The 15,011-nt window shown below is 34.2% G+C and overlaps 1 protein-coding gene across 10 annotated transcripts in view; it reads left to right on the top strand.

Moving 5' to 3' along the window:
• Window positions 1-489: 489 nt before the first annotated feature.
• PHF14 (PHD finger protein 14) overlaps window positions 490-15,011 on the top strand; it is a 604,994-nt gene continuing 590,472 nt past the window's right edge. For 9 of the 10 annotated variants that reach the window (XM_081283666.1, XM_081283662.1, XM_081283668.1 and 6 more), the window contains exons 1-3: window positions 490-974; window positions 1,491-1,601; window positions 9,556-10,337. In XM_081283666.1, coding sequence (XP_081139792.1) covers window position 974; window positions 1,491-1,601; window positions 9,556-10,337 — 894 coding nt within the window. In that variant the 5' untranslated portion in view covers window positions 490-973. The remainder of the gene's footprint in view (window positions 975-1,490; window positions 1,602-9,555; window positions 10,338-15,011) is intronic. The other variant, XM_081283663.1, reaches the window with a different exon arrangement.

Genomic DNA, 15,011 nt, shown 5'->3' with positions numbered 1-15,011 from the left:
GTTCAATATATATAATGAATATAATATAATTAAATAAACTTTTTTTCTCGGTTTGATTAATAATTTTCACAGCAGCAATTAAGCAAGGTCTCATGATTCTTGTGTTACCCTTTTGTAATAAATAATCTTTTGCACGTTCCAAGATACTCTTTATTGACGTAGCAGGTAGTGTAGCTGTATCACTTATGGTTTTTGGTAGAGGGTTAAGGCAGCAAACGTCTTTTTGTTCTAAGTTTACTCCAAATAAATCCTTAAATAACAAAGACCAGAAACAGGAGTTGGACTCCCATGATTTGGATTGAGACGCAAGACTAGGTTCCGGGTGGGCGGGGCCTAGGGGCTATAGGCGGAGCCTTACGGAGTCTAAGCGTGCTCTCTTCTGTTCGGCACTACTCGGCTGGACTCGGCTCTTTTCGGCTCCTATACCCTGGGAGGGAGCGAGGCTGAGAGGACAGCGCACGCGCTCTCAGCTCCTGTTGGTCTCAGGGCCGCAGTTACCCTTGCGTTTTCACTTCCTTCTTCTCAGAGCTGTATCCGGGTCGTTGCTTTCCCTATTGTTTCAGGCAGTCTTTCTCAGACTGTGCAAGTTGTGGGTCTTTTGTTGCTTCTGGTGCAGGCTAATAAAGATTTTCTTTATTTTATTTTTTTCTACTGGTTTTAACCGGGGGAAGTTAACTCCCCAGGGCCACCGTGTTGGCCGCGCTGCCTGGGCCGGAGGGCGCCTCTGGCCAGGGAGCATCGTGGGAGGGGGCGCCAGTAGCGGGGGCCGGGCTAGAACTGGGGGGCGGGGGGCGGGAGTGAAGGTGGGGCTGCTCCTGGGAGCGTCCCTGTAAAATCGGCGCCGCCGATTTTAAGTGGCATCTTTCTGACTTGTCTCCGTCGCCCCAGTCCCCGACCTCGGCGGTGACTGGGCTCCTGTGGTCCCGCAGACTCTCCCTAGGTATCCTCCAAACGACCACTTCACGGATTCCTTAGTAAGTGTATCCGAGGCCTCTGTGGGGGGAGAGACCCGTTTCAGCCCTTCTATCAGTCAGGGCTTTGGGAGAGCTGGGAGGGGGTGGGCGGGAACCGCTGGATCTTGGACGGTTCTTGGAAGCTACTGTCCCAAGTCCTTAGGAATGAACCCGACGTTTATTCCCTGGGCTTGGCGTTTTCTGTTGACTGTTACAGTATTTTAATGAGGAATTGCTAGTGAGTCGCAGAAACCTCTTTATAAGTTGTGTAAGGAGAGGGTCAGCTTGGATTTTGGCCGGCCTGAACTGGCGTTGGCCGCACCCCGGGGCTGGAGATGCTCATTTTAGCAGCTCACCTTAGTGGGCTGAAGCCCTCCGCAGCTCTCTTCCCCACTCCTACCTTTCCCTGACGCCAATTGCCCAGACGGTAGACAAAGATTCCCTGCACGAAGTTATCCTTATCTTCCCTCAACATCACGGCTCTCGCCCCTGTTTGGTGTGATGATGAATGACAATGTCATGTTTTTCTCTTAACAGTGGATCGCAGCTCCAAGAGGAGGCAGGTGAAGCCTTTGGCAGCTTCTCTCCTAGAAGCTCTTGATTATGATAGTTCAGATGACAGTGATTTTAAAGTTGGAGATGCTTCAGGTAAATGCTTCCTTTCTTTTTCCCTTTCCCAGCTTTCTAGAGTTGGACTTATTTTTAGACTTTTTTTTTTAAATCAATTTTTGATTAAATTGCCGATTTAAAGTGAAAGCACATAACTTAATTTATTTTGTCCATTTAATTTTCCACATTTCCCCAAGATCCTGTCAGTAGATCCTATCTTGCTTCTGTTTTCCTTAATACAAAGATAGTGAACAGGCAGGGAAGGACTTTTTCCAAGGGGCAAAAGCATTTCCATTTTTTCTACATCTAAAATATATGTATGTTTATTTTATGGAAAGAGGAAAACGTCTAGAGATAAACAAAAGTAGAATAATACCATAAGAGTAATGCTGATGGTGAATAGCTCAGCACAGGGTTCTTTTCAACTCTCTTTGCTTGCTGTGAGGGGAGATTTGCTTTTTTCTGTTAGCTCTCTTATAAGAATAAAATTGACCAGATAGAAAACTGTTCTAAAAATTGTAGCTGGACCTTGTGGAGTCTTCCTTTCAGAAATCTTTCTGGTATATGGGGCTGAGGCTGTGGCTCAGTGGTAGAGCGCTTGCCTAGCATGTGTGAGGCACTGGGTTTGATTCTCAGCACGAAGTTTATGTAAATGAATAAAATAAAGGTCTACACATCTAAAAAAATATTAAAAAAAGAAATCTTTCAGGTATAAAGCATAAATTCTTGCTCGTTCATTATATTTAGTGATTTTAAAAACAAAATTTTAAGAAGGTCATGTATTCATACTGTACAAGATTTGGAAAACAAAAGTATGCTTTTGTTCATTGTGTCATGAAGTTTTGATAGAAGGAATTTTAAAAACAAAGTATTCTAAATGGAAGAGATTATAAAAGTTATTTGCAATCTGCCCCTTTTGACAGAAGTTTAGATAAAGTGAAAAATAAAAGTTATTTCAATTTCCCCCCTTTGACACTTTTTTTTTTCTTTCCTTTTGTGGGCCTCTTAGATGCAAGGCAAGTACTTTCTCATTGAACTAAACACACGTTCAATCCCTTTAATAGTTTTTAGCTATCCTTCCAGAAAGTTTACTTTGCCTAGGCATATTTTGCTCCTTTCCTCTGATTAGAAAAAAATCTTAAATTAAAAATTTTTTATTTTTTCTGCTAGGTATGACAAAAGGGATGAAATTAGGTTTTGTTGAGTTACATTGCTATGAATTACTTGAATAGCATCAGCATTTGCATTGTGAGAACTTTTTGTTTGCGTATCTAATTTAATTTTTATGATGATTCTGTGAAGGGTGAAGGAGGTATTATTTTACAGGTAACTGTTGTACTGAGTTTAAAGAACATCTGAGGTCGCTCAGGCAGTAAAGAATTGACTTCAGAATTTGCACTCTTTTCACTGTTTAGATCCCAAGAGTGGATAGATGTAATCTTGAACTAACAGCATTTGGATATCCTGGTTACTAATTGAGTTCACTCCCAACAATTAAAAGTTGTTAAGTTTATCTCTATTCACTTTTTAAAACTTTTATCTCCCAATTAGTTGAGTCTCTAATATTTAGTACTTTCAAAAAAAAAAAAAAAAAAAAAGAAAGGGAAAGTAGATAAAATCCAGCTGTCTTCTCTTTGTGAAGCTCTTGACAGATAAAAATATTTCTGCTAGAGTATAGTTTTGCTTGTTAACCAGGTTGAAAACTGACAAAAATGATTAGCTCTCAGAAAGTTAGGACTTAGTCAATTCTTTGAATATTATTGTGGGATAAAGTCCAGAGCTTAAGTATTTCTTAATATTTCTGTGACAATAAATACTGATATTATAGATACTTTTTTCTTTTTGTTTATTGAAATGGAGTCTCTCTCAGGTATTATTTTTCTTTACAAGGGATGAAACAATCTTTATCAAACATAAACTTCTTTAGCAAAATAATTTGTGGTATCAAACGTAAGTAGATTTTCCTGACTTTGTTAAATCCTAATCATAGTTGAAGGGAAACATTATTTGTGAAACATGATAGGATGAGTTTTGTTAGGCTGATATATATATCTCCTAAAAGTGCTCATATATATCTTCTGTTCTTTCTTGTCACGTAATACTAGTGTGTTGCACTCATGGTTCACCTTCCTACCTCCCTGGCTCCTGGGGAGTTTAAATTTGTGATCTAAGGACACAAATTTATCTATTTAGTTCTTCATATATTATTGTAAAAGGGAAATTAGTAGAAAATAATTTTGTTTAAAATAATTAATAGTCAACAGAAATTGAATTGTCTTCCCCTTTTGGTTTAGGTGCATTGACATTCCCCATAGCTGAGGCGATGTCTTACTCTAGATTACCATTGCTTCCACTTCGATTCTTTTCTGTTCTCTTCCTGAGGTAGTTCATTTATTAGACTCTTATAAGAAAAAAGACCCTAGATGTTTTGCACATGTCCAAGTTGTGGAATCCCAGCCCAACTTATAAATAGGAAATTAAACTAGAAGTGGAGAGACAGTAGCTAACATTTGTCTGGCTAAGTCTTTTTTTTCATGACATCTAGAAATGACTTAGTGAGTGAACTGCTGACTTCTTTAGACTTAATCTTAAAATGGTTAGATTGATTGGCTTCAGTTTTTACTAACTGTACTCTGCATCAATTTCTCCATATTTTCATCTTAAAATCTGAAATTCTGATTATAAAACTTTTTGTATTTCTTTTAGGCTTTAAGAATGAATACCAATATTGTGTGCATATACAAATATGTAGCAACAAATCCCATCCATGTGTCCAACTAAACTACACCAATCAAAAACGTGGGAAATAAAAGAATAAATATCAAAAATTCTAAAAGGTTACTAACATCCTTGAAGCTAAGCATACTTTCACTCATGTGTTTCTCAGATGATAAAAAAAAAAAAAAAAAAAAAAAAAACAACAGTTGCTATAGCATGACCTGCCAATAAGATTGGCAAGTGGTTATTGACAAAGTAAATAACATTTAATATGAATTCATCTTAAAACAGGTAATATAGCCACCATAAGAACCATATGTAGAAATGTTAGGTGGAACCATATGAAATTACCAGTTTTATAGATCTAATACAGTTACTATTGATGACTGATTTCATGCTTCAACTTAGTCAAAGTGGTTGTATTTGAGACTGGGGTCTAGGACTGGGGACAGGTATAAGACTGCTTATATTTATTTACTATATAAATAGAGTGTTCTAAATGAAAGAAGACAAACTAGCAACAGTGTGTCCTGGCTTCCTCCCCAACCATTCACCCACCCAAAGTACTTTGCACATAGAGTAGAATGCTTAGCTTTCTTCCTTTTTTTTTTTTTTTTTTTTTTTTTGTTGATATGGGGATTGAATCCAGGGATGCTTTATCACTGTCCACATCTCCAGCCTTTTTTATTTCATATTTCTTGACAGAATTTCACTAAGTTGCTGAGATCCTTGATAAGTTGCTTAGGCTGGCCTCAAATTTGTGATTCCTGCCTTAGCTCCCTGAGTCGCTGGGATTTCAGGCATGAGCCACCATGCCTAGCTTAACTTTATTTCTTGATTCATGCTTAGTTTAGGTAGACTGTATTGACAGAAAATGGTATTGACAGAAAATAGTTTAACTATGAGAGTCAGACTGAGACTTGTATTTTGCTTTGTGTTATAGTTTGAATCAAGATATATTCATTGACCACCTGTAGTTTGTTTAACCCTTAGCTAGATATTATGGTGAATTCACAACAAAATAGTAATTCTATTAGAATAATCAAATAAAATAGTAGATGACACAAAGGATGATGATTGATTTGTGTAGTTCAGGTCTTTAAGAGGAAATGAGATTATTTTAGATGTAGAACAGTTTCACTGAGATAAAAGTTGATCCATGAACTGAAAGAGAAGATTTAGATAGACAGCAGTCTTGGTGAAGGAAACATTAAATGTTAAAGATGTGGAGGTTTGGAAATGTCATTTTATGTTTATGGACAAGGACTGAGTAAAGGAACAGTAGGAGAGATAAACCCATAAAAGTCTCATGAGGTCATATTCAGACCTTATATACTATGAAGGTTTCTCAAACTTAGCCCTGTTGATATTTTGTGTTGGTTGATTCCTTATTATGGAGGCCTATCCTATACATTGTAGGATATATGGCAGCATTGCTGTCCTTTACTAGATGAACATACATAATGTCTTCTCTACCTGTCCCTGGCAACCATTGTCTCCAGTGGCACCAGACATTGGCAGATATCCTCTGGGGAAAAATTGTCCCCACTTCATAATCACTGGATTTGGTTTACCTAGAAAAGGTAAGATGACACAGCTGGAACTAGAGTCAGGAGTAAAGGATGAGCTGTGTTAAGAGACAGACAGAACTAGTAAAAGATACCTCTAAGATGGTAATTCTGAATAAGTAATACATAGTGATCTGTTATCTATTATATATACTTATGATAGTAATTCCTGTTGCAGTGTCTTGATGAATAGAATGAGGTTGATGAAATTGAATAAAAGGATTATTTATATTGCAAAATTAAATCTCTGAAACGTAATGCTTTTATTGTTTATATTTATTATGAGCAAAACTTAAGCATTGGTTGTAATGGTATTGATGATTGTCATTAGTTAAAATAATTTTAATTTTATTATTGAATATTATGAAGGGATTCTTGAAATTTCATTTATTAAATTCTGTTAAAATTCCTCAACGGTCTGTTAGTTGAAATAGCTATTCTTTGGAGAGATTCTGACGTGCATTTAAAAAAGGTTACTTTTTAGTTAACCAAATGGGAAATAGAATTTCAACTTAAAATTTTTTAAATGTGATGCAAAAAGTTTATTGTAGACTTGTAATTAACTCTGTCCTTATGCCTGAGTAGCTTTATTTGACATATCTGGCTCATTTCTCATTTCTTCACGCTATTATTTCTTTTTTTTTGGTGTAGGACATATAGGGATGATAGGTTTGGAACATGTCATAGAGCCGTTCTTTGATTTTGTAGGAAATTTTTTCTTTTCACCCTCTAAAAATATAAGCAACCAAGGATCTTGTTTTCTTGCTATTACCCATCTGTGCTTATAAATACTGTTTATATCCATCCCTGAAGTGCATATGTACCAAAAAGAAGTGATGAGTAATCAGATGAAGAAGTTATTTTTCAGATATCAAAGAAAGATAAAATTTGATGTATTTCTCATCCCTGCAGTTGGAGTATGAGTAATGTGTTATGTTTGGTGAATAAAGGGTTGGACATGCTACTGGGATTTCAATCTATGGAAAAATTTCATATTCTTCTAATAATGTATTAAAAAATATAAAATATTATACAAATTTTTTTTTTTTTTTTTTTTTGGTACTGGGATTGAACTCAGGGGCACTCGACCACTGAGCCACATCCTCAGCCCTATTTTGTATTTTATTTAGAGACAGGGTCTCACTGAGTTTCTTAGTGCCTTTCTTTTGCTGAGGCTGGCTTTGAACTTGTGATCCTCCTGCCTCAGCCTCTTGCTTCAGCCTCCTGAACTGCTGGGATTATAAGCCTGTGCCATTGCACCTGGCAAAAATTTTAATTTTTTAAAAAAATTTTTTGATTACAAAACAAAAACAAAATCAAAGTGTATCAGTGTACCTCTACATTTAAAAGTAATTAGTAATTGGCATTGGCAATGGAAAAGAAAACAAATTCACAAAAATCCCTGACATTTTGTAACATTTAACAAGTAATAGCAAAGTTGGATTGGTCTCAGTTTTGATCAGGTACCCATACTTCTGTGCCAGTTAATCTTCACTTTTGTGTCTAACATTGGATTTTTTTTTTTTTTTTTTTTTGCTGAAAAGACTTCTAGAAAATTGATCTAGAAGAATAGTACCTTTTCATGTTTGAATTTTCCTTAGTTAACATGCAAAAGAATTCCTTCTTTGCCTTTGAAGTATTTAGTCAACTCTGGTTATTATTTATTGGATGACAATTTAAAAACATCTAGAAGTTTTGGTTGTTTTTTATACCAGAGATGATTCTTCTTGGTAGGTTGGGTTGAACTTTGTTAATTATTTGTAAAATTCTTGGACTGAATAGAAGTCACTTATTTGTTAGTGATATCAGGCCTATACTCTTTAAAATCCAAGAGACTAAAAAAATCCAAAAGTATTTACTAAATATGGCACAACCTTATTTAATGGCAAAACAACAGATCATTTGGAGTATTTATTTCTCATATCCTGCAGGTATTTATTCTCTGTGCCGGAGAAATATTGTAATTGATTATAGGACAATAACATAGACCTCTTTGGGAGTATATGGTATGTATGCCATGCCACCCTTCTAAAATCTGCAAAATTCTGAAATTTGAAAGACATCTGGCTCTAAAGCTTTGAAATAGGGAATTGTTAATCTTCAAGGTATTGCTTGTTTATGATATTATAAGCAAGATTGTTTAAGATGGGTGTTTTTCAGAATACTCCTGAGTAAGTTGTACATACTTACATGATAATCTTGAGATTGATATTGATTTCATCAGGTCAGTTAACATTTGTTGCTTTTTATTTCTTAATTTTTGAAGACATGTGTTTTAACTCATTGTGACCAGAAATGCATTTTACAATTTGAATTGTTTTCAATTTCGTGAGGGTTTTTTTTGTATGTATTTTTTATTTGTTCTAATTAGTTATACTTGATAGTAGAATGCACTTTAACACATTATACATAAATGGAGTATTTGCAGGATATTTTTATCAGTCGTTTGTATAGTGCTTCTCAGGTGCTTTAGATACCAGATGCTAATTGCAGACAACTTCTTTCACCTTTAATGCCCAGTTAATTATAGAGACTAAGGCAAGTTGGGTTCATAGGAATTCAAATGGTGTGGAAATGCTGACTTTTTTCACTAATTCATCATTACTGTTTTCTTAGTTTTAGGCACAAACAATTCATTTTCCTTTGGTGTAAACTCTTTCTCCTCCTATTTCCCACTTCCTTTTATTGTTCCCTTTAAATATTTTAGATTTTTATTTATTTGATTGGGTGAAAAGAGGATTAGACAGTTATGAAGGAGTGCTGGACTGGGGACTTGGCTGCCCTAGGCAAGAATGGAAGAAACTTACTAGAAAGCTTATAGGTCTGTAAGAGCACTTTGTTGTTTACTGCTTATCTTTTCAGTAACTATCAGATGGTTCATTTCTAGGATGGATTCATTTATTCATCAGTTACTTCCTTTCTAGGGCCTAGAATTTTTGAAAGTTTAGGTGACTTCTTTTATTATTACAGATAGCATCTTAAAAAGCAGGAAAATTGATAATCTCTTTTTCAGTTTCCATTTTCTGTGCCATTGCTATTGTCTTGATCTGTGTACTTGATCTAAAATTGATTTGGTCTGTCAGGGATGTGATACAAGTTGACATATACTATCTATGCTTATTTTGCTAAGTAAAGGGAAAATAAGTGAAACAAAACTTTGGGGGATCACATTTATCTTGTTTTGGATGTGACACTTTTGCTACTTGTAAGTCCATATAGTTTATAAAAGGAAGATGTAAGGGAAGAAGAATTTTGTCTACATAATATTATCATTCAGTTAAAATCAAGGGCCCAATTAAAAAAAAAAGTACTTTTACTTTAGAAAAGTATTGCCTCTGGGATACCAAGTATGGTATGAAATAAATGAGTTTATATATATATAGAGAGAGAGCACAAAATAAGTAAATAAATAAATAAATAAATATGACACAAAATAGAGCTCCTCTTTTTAAAGTATATTTCAATTTATAATTACATATATTCATCTTCAGTAGTGCTATATTTATTGAATTAAAACCATTATATCAACTTCATTGATTTATTATTTAATCAGGTTGGGAATGTCTACCATTCTTTGACTTAAATTTGTTTATATTGTTTTACAAGTTATTCACAAATTTTGGTGGTTTCATTTGTGTCAGCGTTGTGTGTGTGTGTGTGTATGTATATACATATGTGTGGTTTTTTTTTTCTCATATTTTCAACAGATTCTGAAGGGAGTGGTAATGGAAGTGAAGATCCTTCAAAGGACAGTGGAGAAGGTTCCTGTAGTGATTCTGAGGAAAATAATTTAGAGGAAGAGCTGAATGACGATATTAAAGTCAAAGAAGAACAACTTAAAAATTCTGCAGAGGAAGAAATACTGTCATCTGACAAACAGTTAATTAAAATGGAAAAGAAGGATGAAGAGGAAAATGGAGAAAGACCTAGAAAGAAAAAGGACAAAGAAAAGGAAAAAGAGAAAGAGAAGGATAAAGAGAAAGAGAGAGAAAAAGAAAAAACAACAGTATCTGATACTGTGGCTGCTTCTGCTGTGGCTACTACACCAGCCACAAGTCCTCCTGCTGTTAATGCATCCCCTTCTGCCCCCACAACGACCTCTACTGCAGAGGAACAAGTCAGTGAGCCAAAAAAGTGGAATCTTCGTCGAAACCGACCACTTTTGGATTTTGTCTCCATGGAAGAGCTGAATGATATGGATGACTATGACAGTGAAGATGATAATGACTGGCGACCTACTGTAGTAAAGAGGAAAGGGAGATCAGCATCTCAGAAAGAGGGGAGTGATGGAGACAATGAGGATGATGAAGATGAGGGAAGTGGAAGCGATGAAGATGAGAATGATGAGGGCAATGATGAAGACCATAGCAGCCCTGCTAGCGAAGGGGGTTGCAAGAAGAAGAAGAGTAAAGTTCTTAGCAGAAACAGTGCTGATGATGAGGAACTGACCAATGATAGCCTGACACTATCTCAAAGCAAGAGTAATGAGGTAGATCCACCCAATTTTTATGATATCTGTCTGTCTGGGGAAAAGGGGATTCTTCTCTAAATCACTCATTATATTAAGTTGGCTTCCTTGAAATTCTATTTAACTGTGGGAGTGAATGAGCCTCCTAATTATAGCATTTATTCATTTGATCAACAAAACTCTATTGACTTTCTACTATTTGTCACCGTTCTCAAGGAGCTCACAATCTCCGTCATCAAAGAGAAACATTTAGAGAATTTTTTTTTAATTGTAAACTTGGGAAATGATGATTTCCATTCCCATTTTTTTATCCCCTCTCCCTTTTGTTCATAGGACTGTTGGATGGTGCTGAGTGGATTATGGAAAAAAAGGTCATTTTTTTCCTACTTAGTTTTGTTCATATCCACATAAAAATGCAGGTCTTTAGAATACTTTAGAGCAGGACAAAAAGCAGCATAATTATTTTCTCAGGCTCTAAAAATTCATTTTAAAGTTTCTTTTATCAGTTGTAGCACCCATCATCAGTGTAGTTACCAGATCTTTGGGCTATATGGGAGTAAATATGAAGTATTCTTACATATATTTAGTGAATAAATAATCTCTGCAAAGAAATGAGAGGAAAAAAACCCAAACATTTCCATCATAGAACAAATTTTCCTATCATAAAACTACAGTAATGACTCAGTTCTTCCACTTGAAGTTCTACTACTGAAAGTTAGGTTTATGCATTGGGTCCAGAGATGCAACATTCAAGATTCTTCAGTCAAACACATTTGTGTCTCTTTGTCTGTGTGTTTATGTATATGTTTTTCTTCAAAAGAAAGATTGAGTTGTTGTCTTACATGTAGATGTATCTGTTACATCACATGTATAACTATAATAATTAATTCTGTCATTTCTGTTAATGTGTTTATAGTCATCAAAGTTTACGTCTTTACCAAATACTAATTTTTTTTCATATCACTGAAGTAGCTTAAATTGTAAATTTTCTCTTTATGCTTTATGTTTCTTCACATTTTTCTGCTTACAGAAGGTTTACATAGCAGTGATTATTTTTAATTAAATTTAATGTAAGATTTGGTGATTTTTCTTATAAAATAATGTTCAGCAAGCTATCAGCCGTTATATGTTAGTGAAGATGAAACTGCAGCTTTTATGTTGTATTATAAACATTGCTTAACTTCTAGGTTGCTCATTTTTCTATGAAGAATGTTGCCTTCCTCCAGTGCTATCCTAAATCTTATCTTTAGGGAAAGGAGAATTGTCATTTGGGATATTGCAGCATAGTATTTTTTAATGGTATGGCATAAGCTGTTTCATATTAATAACGCTGTTTTAGAGGAGTAGAAGTATGGAAATCTAATTGTTAATATTTAATTTAGACACATATTCAGTTTATTTTCTAATATTTAATACTCATTTTTGTCTACTCAATAAGTTTCCTTTTTCCAATATCTCTTCTTTGCTTAATTTTTATATTATATTGATATCACAAAAGTAGTCTGGCTAATGCTAGAGGCAGTCTGGATTAGATTTATGGTAAGGTATGAGGGATACCTACATATATTTAGAAATTTGCTATATAAAGTGTGTATGTACTCTGTTAATAACCTGTAATTCATAACCTGTTGCTTAAGAGATTTTAGATGATGTTGCATTTAAAGACCACATGTGCTGTTCTGTTTTTTTGTTTTTCCTAGTAGAAGAGACCTTATAGGTTTAGATTAATAGTCCCTAAAGACAATTCAGGAATGAAATTCTAAAGCACATCTTGGAGATGCGCCCAAGTAAAAGAATTTATAGAAAGTTAATTTCTCTTAGACTAACATTCTACCTAAAAGTTTGATAACAGTGTTTGCCCCTCAAATTTTCGATGATTCTAGTTCTATTTAAATTATGTCATTCAAACTAGGCATTAAAGTTAAATTAAAAAACTAGTCAATGTAGACTATTACTTATACTACTGAATTTTCTATTCATATGATACTGATTTTGTAAAAAAGATGACTGAAGTTAATCCCTGTTGCCTTATAGCCACTGCTTATGTCTTCGTTTTCCTGGCTATCTTAGGAAGTGATAATTGCTAAATATGCATTAGATAGTTAATAAATACATATTTGGTATTTGAAGTTTTATTTTTCTCTGCTTTTAGTTTTAAGTTTTCAGATACCATTTTGTAGTAGAGATAGCTGAAGATGTGTCTTTAGAAATATAAAATAGAATACTATATTTAATTTATATGCAGATAGACTTTTTCTTGGCTGCTGTGTCAAGTGCATTTTTAGAGAAGTGTTTGTGGCCATCATTTGTATGTAAATGATGTCCTGAATTTTTCACAATTTTGAATTTTCTTAGGGGAACTTAACATTTTTTTGAGCAGGGCCCTTTATAACTATTGTTGGTAATGCCTTAACATACCTGTGCCTTCAGGCCCTGAAATACTGTAGAGCAGTGGTTCTCATAAATGTTTTGGTCTCAGGACCCCTTTATACTCTTAAAAATTATTGAGGAACCCTATTATTATTTGTTTAGATTATATCTGTTGATATTTACTCTTTCAAATTAGAACTTAAAAATTTCAAAAAACAAGACATGCAGATGTATACAAGTTGTCATATTAATGACATCGTTTCTCTTCATGTAGCTTCTGGAAAACTTCCTACACCTATGATAGGAGTGAAAAGGGCAGATAAACCTAGCATTGTAAGGAAAACAGCCTTCACCTCCTAGACCCCCTGAAAGAGAGTTTCCAGGGTGACACCTTGAGGACTGCTGCTGTAGAATTGAGTGTTGTTTGCATTTAACACAGTCCGAAGAATCTCCTTGGGATATGTGTGTTTAGTAAATAGTGCGTCCTTTTCAGTGTTTTTTCTTTAACCATTTGAGATCCATTACAATTATTTTGATTATTCACTTGATTCTCTTTAGTAGACTAAAATCTTATGTGATAAGTTTATTGAAGAGGGCGATGTAGCATTTTCAGAAACTCACTTTTATGACTTTAAAACTATAGATTTGGATGAGAATTAATGTAACAGAGAAGATCATGTCAATAAAAATGGAAGTTTTTTGTTTTGTTTGGCAAAAGGAAGAACAACTCTAAATAATATTTAGCTTTGGAGATGATTTGGATTTTAGATTACTATCTTATAAATGTAACCTTATAGTCTTTGCTTAATAGATTTTTTTTGTCATAAGAAGATCTTACCTTTAATGGCCATTGTCATCAGATTTTTGCTAATTAATATATATATATTAATATATATAATTTGCCAAAATTTATCAATAGTTGCTTTTATTTGGAATGTCTTACTTATTAATCAGTTGCCTTTTTACAGATTTCATGGTAAAACAAATTGCTCTAAGTCCTGGATAAAAATCAGTTTTTTTTTAACATTGTACAAATATTTTTGGGGAGTCTTAAGAATTTAATGTTTTTTGAAACTTTGAGGAAGAGTGATTGGTCAGGCTTTTGTTATATTAATTTTTTCTAAACTTTTAATTCTGATGTATGGTGGAATTTCCTTCCATTAAACATTAGCACCCATCATGTTATCTCCCCCATATTAGCCCATTGTATCATTTATAATCATTTACAATCATCTCTATGGAATACATGTATAAATGAACAGAAAACATTTAAAACCTGTGGAGAACACTGGGTAATATTATAACTTTTGAAATAAATTTTAAATGCCAATGGAAAAAAGTGAAATTAAGTAGTCTCTGATTTATTATTATAGTGCCCCATTTACTCTCTTCATGTAGTAATTGTATTCCATTAAATTATTCTATTAGAATTATTTTTTGGGTGATACCCTTTTGCCATTCCATACCCATTTTCCTGATTTCTATTTTTTTGTAAAGCCATATTATAAAAATTTTGTGTTAAAAATTTTAGCTTACCTATTTTCTCTAGAAACTTGAAAGAGGATAGCCATCTTCAGGGAGATACTGACAGAGGCCAGGTATGGTGGCGCATGCCTGTAATCCCAGCAACTCAGGAGGCTGAGGCAGGAAGATCACAAGTTTGAGGCCAGCCTCAGTGACTTAATGAAGCCTTAAACAACAGCAAGACCCTGTCTCAAAAAAAAATGCTAAGAGAAATTAAAAATAACTTGGGTTTTATATTCATTTGATCATAAGTGTGCTTAACTCTATATTTGATATGTTAAAGAAAAGTTAGATCATATTTTTTTCAGGAGGATGTATTTAGATTTTCTTATTGAAGCATTGTCTGCCAGCTATTTGTTTAGGTAAATATTGTGGGACTGTAGTTTTCTCTTTGCATTACAATTCTGGTAAGAATCTACGTGATGGGCATCAGAGGCCAGAAATACCACTTAATTTTGTTTTCTCTAAGTGACAGTGTGTGCAGAAAGAAATTGGTCTAGATTTATAATTTAGATATTCACTATTTTTTGAGCAAAAAAAAAAAATAAAGGAATTAGAGACACCCATTAATGGTGTTTTTTCTGACTCTAGAAATTTACTTTTTGCCATATGAGCAAACCATTTTTTTCAGGGCTGATAATTTGTTGTAATTCCACCAGAGAAATGTTGGCAGAGTTCATTAACATGAATACCCTCTTGGTTATTAAACGGATTGTTCCCTAGGTTGTTTCTTAGTCTGATTTTTTAAAAAATCTCTATTGTGATAGTCTAAGAAAAACTTCTTTTTTGGACTTATCATAG

The sequence above is a fragment of the Spermophilus citellus genome (assembly GCF_964194105.1).
Source record: "Spermophilus citellus genome assembly, chromosome: 3".
NCBI lineage: Eukaryota > Metazoa > Chordata > Mammalia > Rodentia > Sciuridae > Spermophilus > Spermophilus citellus.
This window is presented reverse-complemented; position numbering and strand designations above follow the sequence as displayed.